A 17,943-nucleotide genomic window follows, 5' to 3' on the forward strand; every position below is an offset into this window, starting at 1 on the left:
AACCCTTAAGTAGTAAGACCTGAAGCCAAGGAGGGTCAGGCAAGCACTTGTAGTCACAAAAACTGTAAGCCACCTAATGCCTTCAACAAAGTACACCATTTCCCATTTCCAATGTCAGTCCTTGGATGTTTATTATATTTACAAAATTAAATACAGTAAAAGCTAAAATACATTAAAAATAACTTTCATGTAACATGATTACATTAACAGGATATTCAATCCTGCCAAACTTTTAAGTTTTTGACATCACCAAGAACCAAATACTTGGTCTCTAATTAGCCTCAAAGTAATCAAGAGTATTTTCTGATTAAAAGATGCATAAACCCTTACTGTAACCTTTCTAACCTCTTCACTAGTCTGTCAGAATTATGAAAAGACAACACAAGCAATGAAGGTCTAAAAACTAAATTGTTCAGTACTTGGAAATAATACCAGAAAGGTGAAAACACCATTTGTACATGTGTGTTGACAGCAGGGCTCTAATACTGTAGTTTTTTTTTTAATGTTTTATTTATTTTTGAGAGAGAGAGACAGCATGAGCAGGGGAGGGTCAGAGAGAGAGGGAGACACAGACTCCGAAACAGGCTCAAGGCTCTGAGCTGGCTGTCAGCACAGAGCCCGATGCGGGGCTTGAACCCATGAACCGTGAGATCATGACCTGAGCTGAAGTCGGACGCTCAACCGACTGAGCCCCCCAGACACCCCTACTGTAGCTGTTAAAGAGCAAAACTCTTCTGAGCTGTGTTTAAGTCACGGCTTGGACTGAGCAAACGAAGCCAAGTGAGAGTACTAATTCTAGAAAACTAACGCCGGCCAAGGGCAGCTTGACCAGTAAAATGTGTGATCTGAACATCACTATCACACTTTTAAGTATTTAGAAGTATTTTCATGTACCTTCCCACTGAATCCCCAGTTACCCTGATGCTCATAAACAGCCATCTCAGACTGTCCTTTAAGAAGCACTTACATTAAATTTACAGAAGTCCTTACAGTCATGTTCTCACCGCCTGCACCACCGGTTCCCCATTTCTGCAAGTAAAGCCTACGCAGACATACGGCAAAATGTTCACGAAGTCACTAAACTAAGGAAAGTTACAACACGTATTAGCACATTATGCCAAATCCGGCTGGAGCAGAAGGTCCCAAGGATGAAGAGATCATGGAATAGGGCTCATGTGGACAGAAAAAAATGTAAAATGGATAGTGAAGACCTGTGTGAAAGACACATTTTTTTTTGAGATGCTTGGACCATGCTAGTTAACAGCTGATCTATTTTCAAACGCTGCGTAACTTTTTTTTTTTAAGTTTATTTATTTTGAGAGAGACAGAATAGGCTGGGGAGTGCAGAGAGAAAGGAGGACGGAGGATCTTAAGCAGGCTCTGTTCTGACAGCAGAGAGCCCAATGGGGGCTCAAGTTCAGGAACCGTGAGATGCGACCTAAGCTGAAATCAGACACTTAATTGACTGTGCCCCCCCCCCCCCCCCCCCCCCCCCCCCCCCCCGGCACCCTAAAGCGGTGTAACTTTCAAAGCTAAATGCACGCAACTCCAAAAGACCATTATTTCATTAATGCCAACTCTGCTTCTGGGTTGAGAAATCAGGAGTGAAGACAGAGATTACATTAACCTGGCATTATCATTCTCAACATAAGGAAGCAGAAGCCGTTCCAAAATACCAGTTCTTCCATTTTTCAGGAATACAGACTCAACTACTCAGGAAAGTGCTCAATCACTCATCACAATGATGATTACGAAGTTTCAAGGCAGAACCCTCCCAGAAGAGCAATATTCAAAGTGTGGTCTGGGGACCTCTGGGGGGTCTCTCTTGTACTCTCTGGGGAAAAGGCACAAAGTCCAACCATTTTCACAATACTAAGATGCTATTTGCTTTCTCACAGTCACTCTTAAATGAGTGTTTTCTAGAAGCTACAAGAGATGTGATATCACAATAGACAGAACATGAAGCAATGCCACTATTTACTTTTCTTTTTAAAAGTTATTATTCCACTTATCTGTGTGGTATCTAAAATAGTCAAATTTACAGACGGTAAGTAGAATGGTGGCTGCAGGAAGGGAAGAACAGGGAATTGGGTCAGAGAAGATGAAGAAATTCTGGGGATGGCGGGTGGTGATGTTTGCACAATATTGGTGCATGTACTTCATGCCCCAGAACTGTGCACTTGAAATAGTAAATTATGTTATGTATATTTTACCGCGATTTAAAAAACCACACATTATATTAACAGGATTATTCCAAATGCATTCTAAAAATTACGAAATTCTTATTTTTAATTTCTAATATTGTAAACATCTATAGGTGTAATTTCCACAAAAGCTTTTGGGTTCCACGACGTGTTCAGGTTTGCAAAGGTGTCCAGAGTCCAAGAAGTTTGAAAACCACTGCCCTAGAGGTAGGTTTGGTTGCCTATCTGATAGAGCATGCAACTCTTGATCTTGGGGTCATGAGTTTGAGCCCCACATTGGGCAAAGGGTTTACTTAAAAACAAAGCCCCCCAAAAAAAAGCTAAAAAAAAAAAAAAAAACCACAACCCACTGCCCTAGAGTATTGGTCAATTATGTAAATCTTCCAGTGTACCCCGTAACTCCAAACTAACACTCCTCACCAAAGAAAAACAAACTCTATGGTGCCGAGGCTATCAGTCCCTTTCTCTGAGGTAGGTATCAATACCTTTCTATACATGCTCGTATCTTGACATCAATTAAGACCTAGGTTTCACTGTTTTTTTTCTTGCTATAGGTTTTAAAAGCATTCAAACCCAATAGTGGGGAATGTCATGCCCCTAATACATGGCAACCACCAATTACAGTGAGCACCTCTATGCCTATTCCCACCACCCAGGTCCTAGCATTAATCTTTTGCCACACTCACTGTATCATATATCCGTCCATTTCTAATAGTTTTCATGTAAACTGAAGACATCATCAGTATGTGCATCCACTAATTTTTCTTTTGAAGCAAAATTTACAGAGAGTGAAATGCATAAATGCTAGGTGAACATCTGCTGAGTTTTGACAAACGCATGTACCTGTGGAACTTCAACCCCTACCAACATAAAGAACATTATAATCACCACCGAAAGTTCCCTGTGGTCAAGTCAATCACTGCATTCCCACAGAGGCCACTATTCTGATTTCTCACCCACAGACGACACTTTTGCTTGTTCTCGAATTTCATATAAACAGAATCACACAATGTACTTTTTCATGCAGCTTCCTTCATTCAGCATGTTTTTGAAATTTGTCTCTACTGCAGTGCATAGCAACGGTCCATTCCTTTTTATTGCTGAGTAGTATTCCACCATGTATGTACATCATAGTTAATCCACTTTACTATTAATGGATTGCTGCCAATTTTTTGCTTTTAAAATAGTAAAGATTTTTGTCCAGGTCTTCTTCTGGACCTACATCTTCATCCCTCTTGTGTGAATAGTATGAGTGGTTATTTCTGGGAGGGGAAAACCTTTTTAATTATGGAAAATTTCAAATACACACAAGAAAGAATAGTACAATGGATTCCCATTACAGCCAGCTCACCTATATTGATTTATAGCCACCCTTGTTTTATTTATAGCTCCTACCCATTATTTTGAAATCCTAGATAACATCATTGTCTTGAAATACTTCAAAAAACAAACGCGTTTTAAAATCTGGTCAAATAAGTTATCATGAAATATTTAAGAAAACTTCACCATTGATTTACCTATAGATTAAGAGTTTAATTAAAGTAGCCATGGATAAACTATAATTTTTATTCTTTTTTCCCCCCTCTTCCTATCTTAATATTTTTTTAATGTTGACTTTTTTGAGAGAGGGAGCGAGAGCACAAGTGAGGGAGGGCAGAGACAGAGGGAGACACAGAATCAGAAGCAGGCTCCAGGCTCTAAGCTGTCACTGCAGAGCCCAATGCGGGGCTTGAACTCAAGAATTACGAGATCATGACCTGAGCCACACTGGACCATCCAGGTGCCCCAGCTCTTCCTATCTTTTAAATGAAGTCTTCCCTACCATCCTTCTTTAATACCTAGAGAGTCAGTGGTACACAGACATTTCCTCTTCTTCCTCTGAAAGAACTAGAGCTAAACAAAATAACCTGCGATTGAGAAATATCACACAGGAACATCAACACATCTCCCAAGTGTTAAGCACCTTAAATTAACTAATCCCACGCTATGGTAGCATTTTATAAGTGAAACTATATGTGAGATTTACAGCCTAAATGTTCACTAACGCATTGGTGTAATTATGCAACACCCTAAAATAAACACACATCAAGGGTTTTAAAGCCTAGAACCACCTGTATGTAGTGTGCACTGCTACATACGCGGCAGTTAGGAACGAGAGGGGAATATTTGCCATTCATCAATTTTAATCACCTCGTCCCCAAAAACTTCACTGTAATTTCAGTTGGATCTTCCCCCCTCCCCCCTCCAAGTTTTTCAAAGAGCAAAGCTCAGAGCTTTGGAGGTACCCATGATGCACATCCTTGAAAATACAGGACCCCCAATTAAGTTCTAGAAAAGTGAACTCTAGAGTTAAACAGCACACACACAATAGTACCACGGAGGGGAAAAAAAAAAAATGACTGAAATCTGGACAAAGGGTTCTGACAAGATGCCAGTATGTTAACAGGGACCCAAAGGACAGGCATTATACAATCCGGTACAACTAAATACTGCTCACTTTATTCACGATCCAGTCCAGAGATTGGCATTACTGACACCTGGGCTGGGGGATTCTGTTGGCATGGATCTTCCTGTGCATTAAAGGATGCTTAGCACTATTCAGGTCTCTAGCTCACCATATGTTAGCAGCATCCCTCCTTTCCATTCTTAACGAGCAAAAACTGTCTCCAGAACTTGCCAAATGTCCCGAGAGTCAAATTCACCCTGGTTGAGAACCACTGATCTAACTTTACACTTGGATGTCTGTATGCACAACATTCCTTTCCGTTTGACTCTTCAAAAAACAATTCTTGGCTTCAAGGAGCTAACAATCTAAAAACAAAAGATGCAAGAGTCAAGAATTTTAGAATTTTACAGCAATATCCTGCATATAAGGAGGGCTCAAAATTATAGAGTCAGAGAGTTTTGTCCACCACAGATTTTTCTTCCCTCCCTCACAACTTACAAGCATAATGGCTCCTATTAAACTGGACAAATTCCTCAAAAAAGACTCACACTGTCATCTTTAGTCAGCTATGTTGTATTTAGGGCAGAATGAGCTCCATTTAATTTCATCCGGAGTCAGACTACTGGGTTCAAATCCCTGCTCTACCACTTACTAGCTTCGTGATACGCTGACCAAGTTAGTTTCCTTTTGCCTAAGTTCTCTTAACTTTAAAACAGTGCTTAGTATATGGTAAATGTCCAATAAATATCAGTTATTTGCTATTATTTTAACTACAAGCCTATTAAGAAAGGTATTGTTCTCACCAATTTCTAAAATTTTTTTTTTTAATGTTTTATTTATTTCTAGGAGAGAGAGAGAGACAGCGTGAGCAGGGGAGGGTCAGAGAGAGAGGGAATCACAGACTCTGAAACAGGCTCCAAGCTCTGAGCTGGCAGTCAACACAGAGCCCGACGCGGGGCTCGAACCCACGAACCGCGAGATCATGACCTAAGTGAAAGTCGGACGCTTAACCGACTAAGCCACTCAGGCGCCCCTGTTCTCACCAATTTCTAGATGAAGAAACAGGTCAAGAGAGATTAAGGAACTTGCCCGTGGTCAAAAAAGTATAACGCTATGGCTTAAGAATTTAAAAACAGTCCAATTCCAGAGGCCAGAATTTTTCCGTTATGTCAATAAAATTATGTTAAGATTCATTAACTATCAAGAGTAATATATCAGTCTTACTACAAAATAACACAAGACAAATTTTTTTTTTAATGTTTTATTTATTTTTAGGAGAGAGAGAGAGAGAGAGACAGCGTGAGCAGGGGAGGGTCAGAGAGAGAGGGAGTCACAGGCTGAAACAGGCTCCAGGCTCTGAGCTGGCAGTCAGCACAGAGCCCGACGCGGGGCTCGAACCCACGAACTGCGAGATCATGACCTAAGTGAAAGTCGGACGCTTAACCGACTAAGCCACCCAGGCGCCCCATAATGTTTTATTTATTTCTGAGAGAGAGAGAGAGACAGCATGAACAGGGGAGGGTCAGAGGGAGAGGGAGACACAGAATCAGAAGCAGGCTCCAGGCTCTGAGCTGACTGTCAGCACACAGCCTGACGCGGGGCTCGAACCCATGAACCCTGAGTTCATGACCTGAGCCGAAGTCAGATGCTTAACCGACTGAGCCACCCAGGCGCCCCAACACAAGACAAATTTTCATTAAAAGATTAATCTAGAACCCTTAACTAAATTCAAGCATCTTGCTGAATAAGGCTACACTGCTTTCATACATGGACAGACAACTTTGTTTCTATATCCCATTTTAAATGATTCTTATTTACACACACTTTACTTTCTGATATTGTTTAGGTTATACTGAAGGAGCTTATTAAAATTAGTGACATGAAACATGAGACTGTCTGAGACAGAGATTACCTTGTATGTATTGAGTGTCCTGTTCTGACTCCAAGGTCGCCGATTTTGTAAATGACAGATTTTGTTCCCAAGTCTCAGAAGGTTTGGGTGACTGTTTTATTTGATTTGCCCTAACCTCACACCCAAGTTCTTAATGACTCCCAAACACCTCACACGTGCTATTTACACACATGCTTGGTTGTCATTCAACTTACTACTCTTTATTGCTTTAACTCTGCTATTCCCAATAAACCGATAACTCATGCACCCCCTCCTCCCAAAACCATTTCACTACCATTAGTTTTTCCAACATTTCATACACTATCGACATATTCTTCGACCTGGACTTTAAATATTACTCATTTTAGAGCTAAGAGAAAGTCAGAACACAGGTAGAATAGCCATGACCTAAATTAACTTCATAGTCCCCAAAATTAGAATGAGAAGAGACCCCAGAAATTAAGTCCAACCCTCCGGTTTCACAAGCGAGACATGTAACTTAGTGAAATCTTTTTAACTTCTCTAAGATTCTATAAAGAGTTTGGTCTTGGCCATTTGGGCCTTCTCATCCTCCTGTGCTCTTTCAATTATTCATTTGGATTTTAACATTCTTTCTGCCTCTCCAGTTCAGTATCCTCTCTCAATATAGTGTTTTTATCAAAAGAGCTAAAGAGGGATGCCTGGGTGCTCAGTTTTTTGGGCATCCAACTACAGCTCATGTCATGATCTCCAGATTCACGGGTTCGAGCTCCGCATGGGGCTCTGTGCTGATAGCTCAGAGCCTGCTTCTATTCTGTGCCTCCCTCTCTCTCTGCCCTTCCCCCGCTCATGCTTGCTTGCTCACTCTCTTTCTCTCAAGGATAAACATTAAAAAATTTTTTTAAACAAAAAATAAAAAGAATTAAAGAGTTGTCCACCAAGGCCATTTTGAATAAACAGTCCAAATAATTCCACCCCTAACCTACTACTCTAATAAAAGGGAAAGAGGCTGAAAATCTCTGCTATTTAGGGCCAAAATTTTGCCTATCGTTCAGGTCACTCTCTAATTAGTCTTCTATAACATATAAGTCAGTTTCACCTACTTTCTCCACACCAAATTTGCCTTCCTGTTCACCAAAGTGAAAAAAGAGAAAAATCTCGTTATAATGTCCATATTCAGAAACCTCATGTTTCAATCTTCATTGTTTTCATAAACTCTCCATTGAATTACTAATTTATCAATCATCAGACTCTTGCTCACTGATCTATCACTTCCTTGTCTCTGAGTTCGGATTACAGACTGGTAATTAGCACTCAAACCATGAATTCTAGATCTGCGTACACATATGCCATTCAAAACCCATTCAAAAATCTTCAATGCCCCCCGCCCCCCACTGTCAACCAAATGAGGAAAACTATGACCTTCTCTTATGGAGTTCCTACCTCCCTTTGCAGATTCTCCACCAGGGCTCACTGCAAAAACCCCGCTTTGAGAGGCTGTTCCTGAGGTTTCAGTCTTCTTTGAACTATGCAGCATTTTGTTCATAACCTTCTTATGGAAATTATGTATCTAGGTATTTCTCACATGCACTCCTTACCATAAACTATCAGAAGGCAAAATCTATGTTCTTCCCCATCCTGCTTAGCACAGTGCCCTGTACATACCAAACCCTCGAATGCAGTCGCCAACTGGAAGATGGGCTTTCCCAAGATTTCTTTATGGGCTACCCACCAAGTCACAGTTAGTTTGTCAAGCCATTTTATTAATAAAAATATCTTACACCCTGGTGTCTCCAACTAATCAAGTTAAACTCTTCTATTTCACTAGGTATTTAAAAAATTGTCCTCATTTCAGGGCTTCTCTTACTGAAACGATCTGCACAAAAGTCTACTTTAATATCCCTCTCTCAAGTCTCTCTTTCAAGTCACTTATCAACTAAACAAAACTCTCTCTACTCGTGCCATCATAAAAACCAAATTTATAAGAGCCACGAACTAAAACAAATATTCCTTTGGCCCACAGTTCACTTGCTAGATAACAGGAAAAGCTCTGTGGTAATTCTGAATTGCTGCAAGGCAACCAACAAAGTGCAAAGTAATAACCGAACAAGAAAGAGGCTGAAACGTGCTGCGGGAGCCACCCAAGCAAGTACTACATACTAGAAAAGTTCTCCTTTGCGTCAGCGATCTGTCGGAGTCTTCCTTCGCTAACAGAGTCAATGCTGTCAGTACCCATCACCACACGCTATTCGAGTCTACCATCACTTTCAAGTAGGCAAATTTCGTGAAGACAAGCAGCGATTCAGTTCAACGAGCTTTATTTTTTTAGTGTTTATTTTTGAGAGACAGAGCGCAAGCAGAGGAGAGGCGGGGGGCACACAGAATCCGAAACAGGCTCCAGGCTCCGAGGTGTCAGCACACAGCCCAACGCGGGCTCAAGCAGTCAGGACCTGAGTAGAAGTCGGAGGGCTGAGCCACTCAGGCGCCCCTCAAAAAGCTTTTCAAGTGCTCCCTCCATGCCAAGCAGAGTGTGGAAGCTAAGGAGACTGATAAATAAAACACAAAGTACACGCTCTGCATTGCCCCTTTACCTGCTAACCTCCATCAGCCATGATTTTGACCAGATCAACCATTATTTGTATAAGATTTAAAAAAAAAAAAAAAAAAACCTCCCCCCACCCGCCACGTTATCCGATGGGGCAAGGAAGAGAAGGCTGGGAAGGAAAGAGGCACTGTCCCCCCTCAACCCCCTCCTGAATAAATCACCAATCTAGCACGCTTGCCTTTCAAAGCCTACCTAAAACGTTAAAAATCAGTAAGCTTTTCGTAAATGTAGTACTTAAAAAACAAACACACTCCAGGGTGCAACACTGGCATTTGAAACTTAACAACTGATGTTATCGATCAAGAGATCCATGCAATGACAAAGCTAAAACCGTTCTCCCTCACTAATAAGAGTGAATCAGAGCAATCACCTACCCCGCCCAATCGCCACCCTTGCGAAAACTGGACAGTTCAAAACCTGAAAAGCTTGCCCCGCCCGCTCCACACCAGGAAGGAATCTGGCACGCTGCGTTAGCGTTTCAGCGTAACCAAACGAGAGCCAGAAAATGTCACCAAATTCTGAAATTTATCTGAAATCTATCAGGACATTTTGTTCTTTTCGACTTACAGCGTCCCCTTTTCACCGTTCCCGAACTCTCCCCACCCCCTCCGTTTCTTTTAACACGGAAATGCTCAGCAGCTGCTCTTACCTGAAAAAATGAAGGGTCTGTGGGGATTTTCTAAGTAAATTTCCACGGTTAGGTTTACGAGGAAAGCCCACTATTCGCACACCGCCTCCATCGAAAAGGTGCCCGCACCTTCTCTCAAAAAGGCTGGGGGCCTGTGAGTTGTGTCCGTACATTTAAAGGGTTCCCAGATCTCCTCAGGAAGCTTAGAAACGGTTTTCTGTCTCGCACAAACCTACTTGGACGTTTCGAAGTTACGCCGCGTAGTTGCAACCCCGCATCGGGGCCGAGACAAGACCCGCTCCACCCCCCCACCCCCTTGGAGAAGCAGCTTTTTGAGTCTCAGGAACGAGAACAGCCCATCAGGGAGGCCGAAGCGAACCTTCGCACACCGTCCCCACGTCGCGCACAACCGGGCAAGCCGCGGCCCCGTTTCTTTCCCGTTCCCGTGAAATTCTCCGTGAAAGGCCTCACACAAAAGGGCCTCGGCGCCCCGGCTCCCGCCGCCCCTTCCCCTCGCCCCCCCCCCCCAACGCCCCCAACCCCGACGAGCGCGGACTCACCAGCACCGTGGTGCAGATGGACCTCAGCTCGGACTCCACTTTCTCCCGATAGTCCTTAATCAGCTGCAACTTCTTGTCGGAGGTGTCGGTCTTCTGCTCGATGCTCGAGATGACCCTCCAGGCGGACCTGCGGCCGCCGACCACGTTCTTGTAGGCCACCGAGAGCAGGTTGCGCTCCTCGTTCGACAGCTCGGCGCCCTGCTCGGTCACGGCCTTCATGCAGGTGGCCATGTCGTCGTAGCGCTCGGCCTGCTCGGCCAGCTTCGCCTTCTGGATCAGCTCGGTCTTCTCCATGAGGACGGGGAGAGCGAGCGAGGGCGAGCACCGACCCGGATCGGGAGGAGGCGTGCGGACGGCCTGCGGGCGGGCGGGCGGGCGAGCGCGCCGACAGAAAGGCGGGGGCGGCGCCGTCAGACAATGCGCCCGCCGCCCCGCGCCGCCCGCCGCCCCTTTTGTCCGTCCCCGCACGCACCGCCCAGTTGAATTTCCCTCCCCCGCCCACGCTCCCCGCGGGCGCCCGGGAGACCGCGGGGCGCCCCGCGGAGGCGGCCCGCGGCGAGGGGAGGAGGAAGGGCCACTCCCGCGCCCGCCCGGCCCAAGATGGAAGCGGCCGTTGGCCCACACCTTGCCGCCGGGCCGTCCCCGAGGAGAGCGGCGTCGAGGCCGGCCGCTCCCGGGGGCCGGCCTCCCGCCCTGCCCTCAGGCCCGGCCCGGCCCGAGGACGGCCGGGGGCAGCCGCGGCGCTCACCTTCACGTCTCCGCGGCCGCGGCGCGAGTCCCACCACTTTGATCCGCTTTTGGCTTTAGCCGAGGACCCTCCCGTCTCAGCCTACCCCGGAGCCGAGGGGCGGGCCGCCGCGCCGCTGCCCTCTCTCCTGCCGCCCAATGACGCGCCGAGCTGCTCCCGAGAGTCCCGCCCCCAGCCCCGCGGGCAGCCAATGAGGACTGAGCGCGCGGAAGGGGGCAAAGGGGGCGGGGCGGGAGGGGAAGCGGAGGCTAGGAGGGTGGGTCGGCTTGGGCAAGTTCGGTTGGCCGGCAGGCTGCGGCTTCGGCCACGGGGTTTCCTCCAATTAGATCCAGGGTAAAAGGACGTCACTGTTGCCATGGCGATGCTGTTACCAACTCCCCTCATCCTCCCCGCCACCCCCAGCACTTGTGGGTGCGGCACGGGAGCCGGAGGCTCGCACCACCCCTCCTGCGGTGGCCGCGGCTCCCTGCTGCAGCACCGCTGCAGATGCTGCACGGCACCGTGTGGGCTGCTGCAGCTGCGGCCCCGCTCGCCCTGCTGAGCAGGGCCTGGGACGGTGACCTAAGAGGCTGTTTCGTTGCACAACCTCCTTTCTTTACCTCCACCTTCCTATTCGTGACAAAGGTTTGCAGCTCCACGCACTGAACCCAGCCTTTAATGACGTTGCGATTGGAGCTGCGAATTAGAAATAATCCCATCCCCATTAAAGAGGAATTCGTTCCTGGAGAAAGTGGCTTGAGGATGACTTTACGTGATTAATTCAAGTTTTCAGACGGGCACCTAAAACCCAAACTCCCTTATTACCCCCCCCACCCCCACCCCCGCCAGGAAAGTCCAGGCAGGTGTCTCCGGCAATGGCCAGATGTTCTGATTTTCTTTAAAATGGGAAATGACAGTCGGCTTAATTTGGAGACATAGAGCCATTAAACACCCCTCCCTGAAATATCAGCTGTTCTGATATTTCGTTCTAGTCTTTCCAGGTTACATAGCTGAATACATTTTTTCCCCCACGTTGTGTACATGGGTTTTATTTTCTGGTATTATTTTTGAGAGGATACTGAAAACCTAAACTTCTCTCCCTAGGTGTTCACTTTGGACTTTCTCCTGGGCACACCCTTCTGAAGTGAGAAAGTTTGCCCCAGACGGCTCTCATTCCCAGTCATCACTAGCACTTTCTTTTCTCTTGAAACTGGGCACACGCCTCCAGCCACTCCTTTCTCTCCTGGCACTTCCCCCAGTGCCTGACAAATAAGGTGACTGCCCTGGACATCTGGGGAGAGGCGTCTGTTCCACCTTAGGTTGACAATTGCCATCTGGGCTCACACTGCTGTGATTTTCTAGTTCCAGCACGTCCAAGGGAGTGGATCTTTAAAAGCCAAAGAATGCCGCAGCTAAGGAAGAATTTTAAATCTAATTGGGGGCTGGAGCAGATCTGGAGAATCTCTAGAATGGAAGATCTGAGAGTTCACACAGATGGCAGGAGAAGGTACAGACTTTCCAGAAATCTAAACTCCCTCCTACGTGCTCCTCCCTGTCCTGACTTGTAAAGGTTGCTTTGTGCTTTGACGGACAGGAGAGGCCTGGGTTGCAAAGGGCCTGTGTCAATGCAAAAATGCCTTACTATGTTCTAGCTTCTAATGTAGGGCCCTGATGTTATTTCTGGAATCCCTGGGCCAGGCTTCAGACACACAAGTGTTTATGGCCATGTGGGCTGGGGTGGAGCCGGACACCAAGAAATCCCAATGGAAAGAATTGGCATGTGGAAGTTCAGATAAAATGCTTTCTGTATGACCAGTGAATTTCAAGCTTAGCAATTAGAGTCAGCTCAAGCAAGGGGACATACCATTGGAAGCGGGTGGGGGACAGAGACCCTTGAAAGGGAACTGCCATGGGACTGAACCTCTATGGTAGGCAGGGAGGGAAGGGGCAAGCACACGAATTCTTTGTCAGTAAGTGTGGGCTGTGCTGCCATCTCCCTGGGTGACCTTGAGCGAGTTTTTGCTGCTCTCTGTAACATAGTCTCTAAAATTTCTGCTTTCATTCAATCATCAAATATTCATTGAGCACCAACTCGTGTAGTTACGATCATCTGCAGTCATGAGTGAAAACTGCTTCGAAATTATGGCACACTATGAAATTACAAATTATTTTATGAGGGTCGAGAGGGACAAGTACATATCTGAAGACCTCTGCACCTAGAAGAACCCAGCGAGAGAAAATTAAAGCCCTGGGAACTTCAAATCCCCCAACACATAAAAGGCTAACACATATATTCTTTAGTCTATTTATTTGGAGAGAGACCTTGAGTGGGCGTGTGCAGGAGGAGAGGCATAGAAAGAGGGAGGGAGAGAATCTCAAGCAGGCTCCACACTGTCAGCGCAGAGCCGGATGCGGGGCTTGATCCCACGAACCCTTGAGATCATGACCTGAGCCGAAATCAAGAGTCAGATGCTCAATGGACTGAGCCACCCAGGTGCCCCAAAAAGCTAACATTCATTAAGTGAACACACATGTGTGTCAAACACCATTTTAAGTCTTTTGTATTAACTGACTTAATCTACCTAATGCCACTGTGAAGTAGGTACTACTATGATCATCATCTCTGTTTCACAGATAAGGAATTAGAGGCTCAGGGAGGTTATATTTTGCACAGAACTCCTAGCTAGTAAGTGGCAGCGCCTGGATATGGACCTGTGTTCAAGGTGTGGCCACCGAAATGCATCTCTGTTTTTTCCACTCTGTTGGATCTTTGCTCCAGTGCTTTGGGGACTCTAGGAAAGATCAGACCAGTCTGTGTTCTCCAGGAGTTTCGCCCCCTTAAAAATGAAACACATTACACATCCACATCCACCATGCTGGGAAGAACCCTAGGGACCAGAAAGCGAACAAAGAGAGTACTGAAACATTATTACTTATTTGTTTGATGTTCTTGTTATTTTTACTGAGTTACTTCGTGAGAAGAAACTGCTGGAGCAAGATAGAATACCCTGAATTTGAAGCCTGAAGATCCTAAATTCCAGCCCTGCTATTTGTTTGCAGTTTGACCTTCGACACGGTGATCCCCTGCGAACCTCGGTTTGCTAATCTATAAAAAACCATCCCTACCTCAAAGGGTTGTTGTAGAGATATCACATAGGAAGATGCAGGCATATCACAAATGTTCAGTGTATGCTAGGTTTTTTCCTTCTTTCCCTCTCTTTGCAGATGGGGCGCAGAGGAGGGAGGGAGGGAGGGAGGGAGGTGTCTGTCCAAGGCAAGGAGCCTTATCTCTTGAATCACTGTTGTAATTACTGGAGTTAATGGTCTGCAGAATGGCCACATTCAGCGTACATTTCAGAATGAATGAGTCCTCTCAGTTGAGTTTGTTCACAAATTGTTTCAGTGGTTTATTTGCACAGAGCAGTGGGTCATTCCAGAGCAACGTCTTCCTCTCCTGCCACATGGTAGATATTTTACTAACAAACAAATGTTTGAGTGGGACTCTTCACCCGTGTTCCTGTATCATCATTATCAATATTCTGTTTAGTGGGTAGTTGAAGAGTTGCACCCACTGTTCACTCCACTTGGAAGTGTGAACGGAGAAGGAAATCAAGGGAGCTTGGTCAGGGAAGTCTTCCACACGTTCCCTGGCTTAGGTAACCAAGTCAAGCCTATAGAAGAACTCAGGTTCCCATCAGGCCTGCACCTGGTGAGATTTATTCCTGTCATCTGTTGGCATCCCTCTGTGACCATGGCTGCCCCATTTCTGGCATCTCCTGGACACCCCTTGGTCACATAATTGCTTTCCAACTCTCACTGTGTGTTCTAAGGAAAAACCAAACCAAGTCATTCCTTCATCAAAAAAACATGTTAAGTCTGGGACGCCTAGGTGGCTCAATCCATGATGCATCTGACTCTTGATTTTGGCTCAGGTCATGATCTCGTGGTTCTTGAGTTCAACACCACATCAGGCTCCATGCTGACAGTGCAGAGCCTGCTTGGGATTCTCTCTCTCTCCCCCCTCTCTGCCCCTCCCCTGTTTGCACTCTCTTTCTCTCTCTCTCTCAAAATGAATAAATAAACTTAAAAAAAAAAAAAACATGTAAGTCTTCGGGGCGCCTGGCTGGCTCAATCAGTAGAGCATGTGGCTCTTGATATCAGGGTTGTGAGTTCAAGCCCCACGTTGGGTATTGAGATTACTCAAAAATAAAACCTTAAAAAGAAACAAAAGAACATGTAAGTCTTCAATTGATATTTCTTCTGCCACGACTTGTATTTTAAGAAGAAAGCAACCTCTTCCATTTGAAGAAAAAAACTCCACTGGTAGAATATCAGGCATCCTGAGATAGCTTTTGGTCAGCTGGCCTTTTGGGGAAGGGTTCCAGCACTCTGACATTTCCCCAGCATTTCCTATATGCCAGGAAATAGAGTGTTTTTTATTTTTTATTTCTTTTTTAACGTTTTATTATTTTTGAGAGACATAGAGACAGAGCAAGAGTGGGGGAGGGGCAGAGAGCGAGGGAGACACAGAATCTGAAACAGGCTCCAGGCTCTGAGCTGCCAGCATAGGGCCCTAAGCAGGGCTCGAATCCACAACCTGTGAGATCATGACCTGAGCCAAAGTGAGAACCCCAACAAACCGAGCCGCCAACGCACTTGTATTTTTTATTTCTTTAAGTTTATTTATTTATTTTGAGAGAGAAAGAAAGAAGAGCATGAGAGAGGGGAACAATCAGACAGAAAGGGAGAGAGAGAATCCCAAGCAGGCTCTGCACTACCAGGACAAAGCCCAATGTGGGGCTTGAACTCATGAACCCATGAGACCATGACCTGAGCCGAGACTAAGAGTCAGACACGTAACCAACTAAGCCACTCAGGAGCCCCATAATAGAGTATTTTTTAAAACCCTTGATTGCTTTTGTAATAATGATAGTGCTGATGATAATGCTAATTAAAATGTAATAGCACCCATTCTACAGAAAATGAAACAGTACATAAACGTACAAGGGAGATTAAAAAGAACTTGAGAGCTTGACTCTGAGAGGTGACCACTGTTAGTGTTTTGGTGATCTCTTTCTAGATGTATCTCTTTTCATTTGGACACATGTATGCATTGACGTTCTTTGTTCAGTGTGATGGTTAATTTTACGTGTCAACTTGGCCGAGCCATGGGGTGCCCAGGTACTTGATCAAACATTACTCTGTGAGGGTGTTTTGGGGAGAGATTAACATTTAAATTGGTGGACTTTGAGTAAAAAGATATAATCCCAAAATGTGGGTGGGCCACATCCAGTCAGTTGAAGGCCTGAAAAGAAGAGTGGCTTCTCTTGAAAAAGACAGACTTCTCCAGCAGATGGTCTTTGAACTTCATCTGCAACATAAGCTCTTCAGCCTACAATAGACAGCCTTCAGATTCCAACAGAAAGCTTCTCCTGGGTCTACAGCCTATAGGCCCACCCTATCGGTTTTGGATTTGCTAATTCTTTGTAATAAATATCTTGCAGTATATATACACATCCTATCGGTATTCTTTCTCTGCGGAATCTTGACTAATACAACCAGTAATTTCTTTTTTTCCTCAACAAATAATAAGATATTTTTTAATAGCTTTGAGTGTACAGCTATGACATATCAATCTCTCTCAGCCAGACTGTGCTTCCTAAGGCTCAGAGTTTTCTTTTCTCCCTCCCTCCCTCATTCCTCCCTTCCTCCCTCCCTCCCTTCCTTCCTTCATCTTTCTTTCCTTCTTTCTCTCTTTTTTCGATGTAAGCTCTATGCCCAACATGGGGCTTGAACTCACGACCTAGAGATCAAGAGTTCACATGCTTTACCTACTGAGCCAGCCAAGCTCCCCAAGAGTTTTCCTTTTTGTACTTGTATCTCTAGTGTCCTCTCAACAAAAGTCAGACATTATAATCCTCCACCGTGAGGTTGAAGAAACCATGCTCAGGGAGGTTAGATTACCTGCCCGAACTGGTAATCAATAGAATTAAGATTCAAACACAGGCATGTCTGATTTCCACCTTCTTCTATAACAGTAAACAAGACTCGGTGCTACCTGCGATGAAGGACAGAAGCTCCCATGTTTGCCGGCCTGGGAATAATGTTTAGTAATTTGAGGCCGGTGGGTGGCTGAGTGTAAGTCTGCCAGTGGGTCAGTGGCTGATTTTATCTTCATATGGAGTCTCTGATTTTACACTCAACACATCCGCAGGGAGAGGGCACCTTCTCACCCCCTGTCTGTTCCCCTTAGTTATGTGTCCGTCTCTGTGGTCAGCCTGTGGCCTTCCGGGGGCAGACTTTCATCTGGCCTCTGTGTCCCTGGTGACTCTGATTGACCCATATAAGGCATTCAGTGAAGGTTTGTTTTGAAAATGAATCCAGGTTGGGGCGCATAGGTGGCTCAGTCAGTTAAGCATCCAACTTCAGCTCAGGGTCATGATCTCGGGGTCCGTGAGTTCAAGCCTCGCATCGGGCTCTGTGCTGACAGCTCAGAGCCTGGAGTCTGCTTTGGATTCTGTCTCCCTCTCTCTCTGCCCCTCCCCCGCTCATGCTTAGTCTCTCTCTGTCTCTCAAAAAATAAATAAATGTTAAAAAAAATTATGAAAGTGAATCCAGGCCATCGAGGGGGGCATTTCTGATCATAGCCATTGTTTGCACTGTATGCTTACTATGCACCCAGCCATATATGAAATCACTAGAGCGGTAGTAGACTCACAAATGCCACAAACACAGAATTGCATCTGCTATGAAGAACACAGGAAGAGCCTTGAAGTTAGTGTGGAAGGTCCCTGAGTGCTCAGAAAATCTTCCTAAACCTCCTGCATGCAGACCCACACAACGCTATCCTTGAAGGAGCACTCCCCACCCCCAAGTCAGGATCGATTTCTTGCTAGATCATTC

The 17,943-nt window shown here is 45.4% G+C and overlaps 1 protein-coding gene and 1 long non-coding RNA gene across 2 annotated transcripts in view; one reads left to right on the forward strand and one right to left on the reverse strand.

Annotated features, from left to right (window-relative positions):
* The window catches only part of YWHAQ (tyrosine 3-monooxygenase/tryptophan 5-monooxygenase activation protein theta), a 42,279-nt gene extending 31,109 nt beyond the window's left edge, over nucleotides 1-11,170 (reverse strand). Inside the window, exons 1-2 of the mRNA XM_039231054.1 lie at nucleotides 11,062-11,170; nucleotides 10,314-10,670 (exon numbers count right to left, since the gene is read on the reverse strand). Of these exons, the coding sequence (XP_039086985.1) occupies nucleotides 10,314-10,607 (294 nt within the window). The 5' untranslated portion in view covers nucleotides 10,608-10,670; nucleotides 11,062-11,170. The remainder of the gene's footprint in view (nucleotides 1-10,313; nucleotides 10,671-11,061) is intronic.
* A 301-nt stretch (nucleotides 11,171-11,471) lies between these two features.
* Nucleotides 11,472-12,781, forward strand: LOC120231125. Its single transcript, XR_005528262.1, has 3 exons — nucleotides 11,472-11,685; nucleotides 12,145-12,314; nucleotides 12,403-12,781. It is a non-coding gene; the product is annotated as an uncharacterized LOC120231125 (long non-coding RNA).
* The last annotated feature ends 5,162 nt before the right edge of the window (nucleotides 12,782-17,943 follow it).

The sequence above is a fragment of the Hyaena hyaena genome, unplaced genomic scaffold (assembly GCF_003009895.1).
Source record: "Hyaena hyaena isolate Hyena2069 unplaced genomic scaffold, ASM300989v1 scaffold_53, whole genome shotgun sequence".
NCBI classification, from domain to species: Eukaryota; Metazoa; Chordata; class Mammalia; order Carnivora; family Hyaenidae; genus Hyaena; species Hyaena hyaena.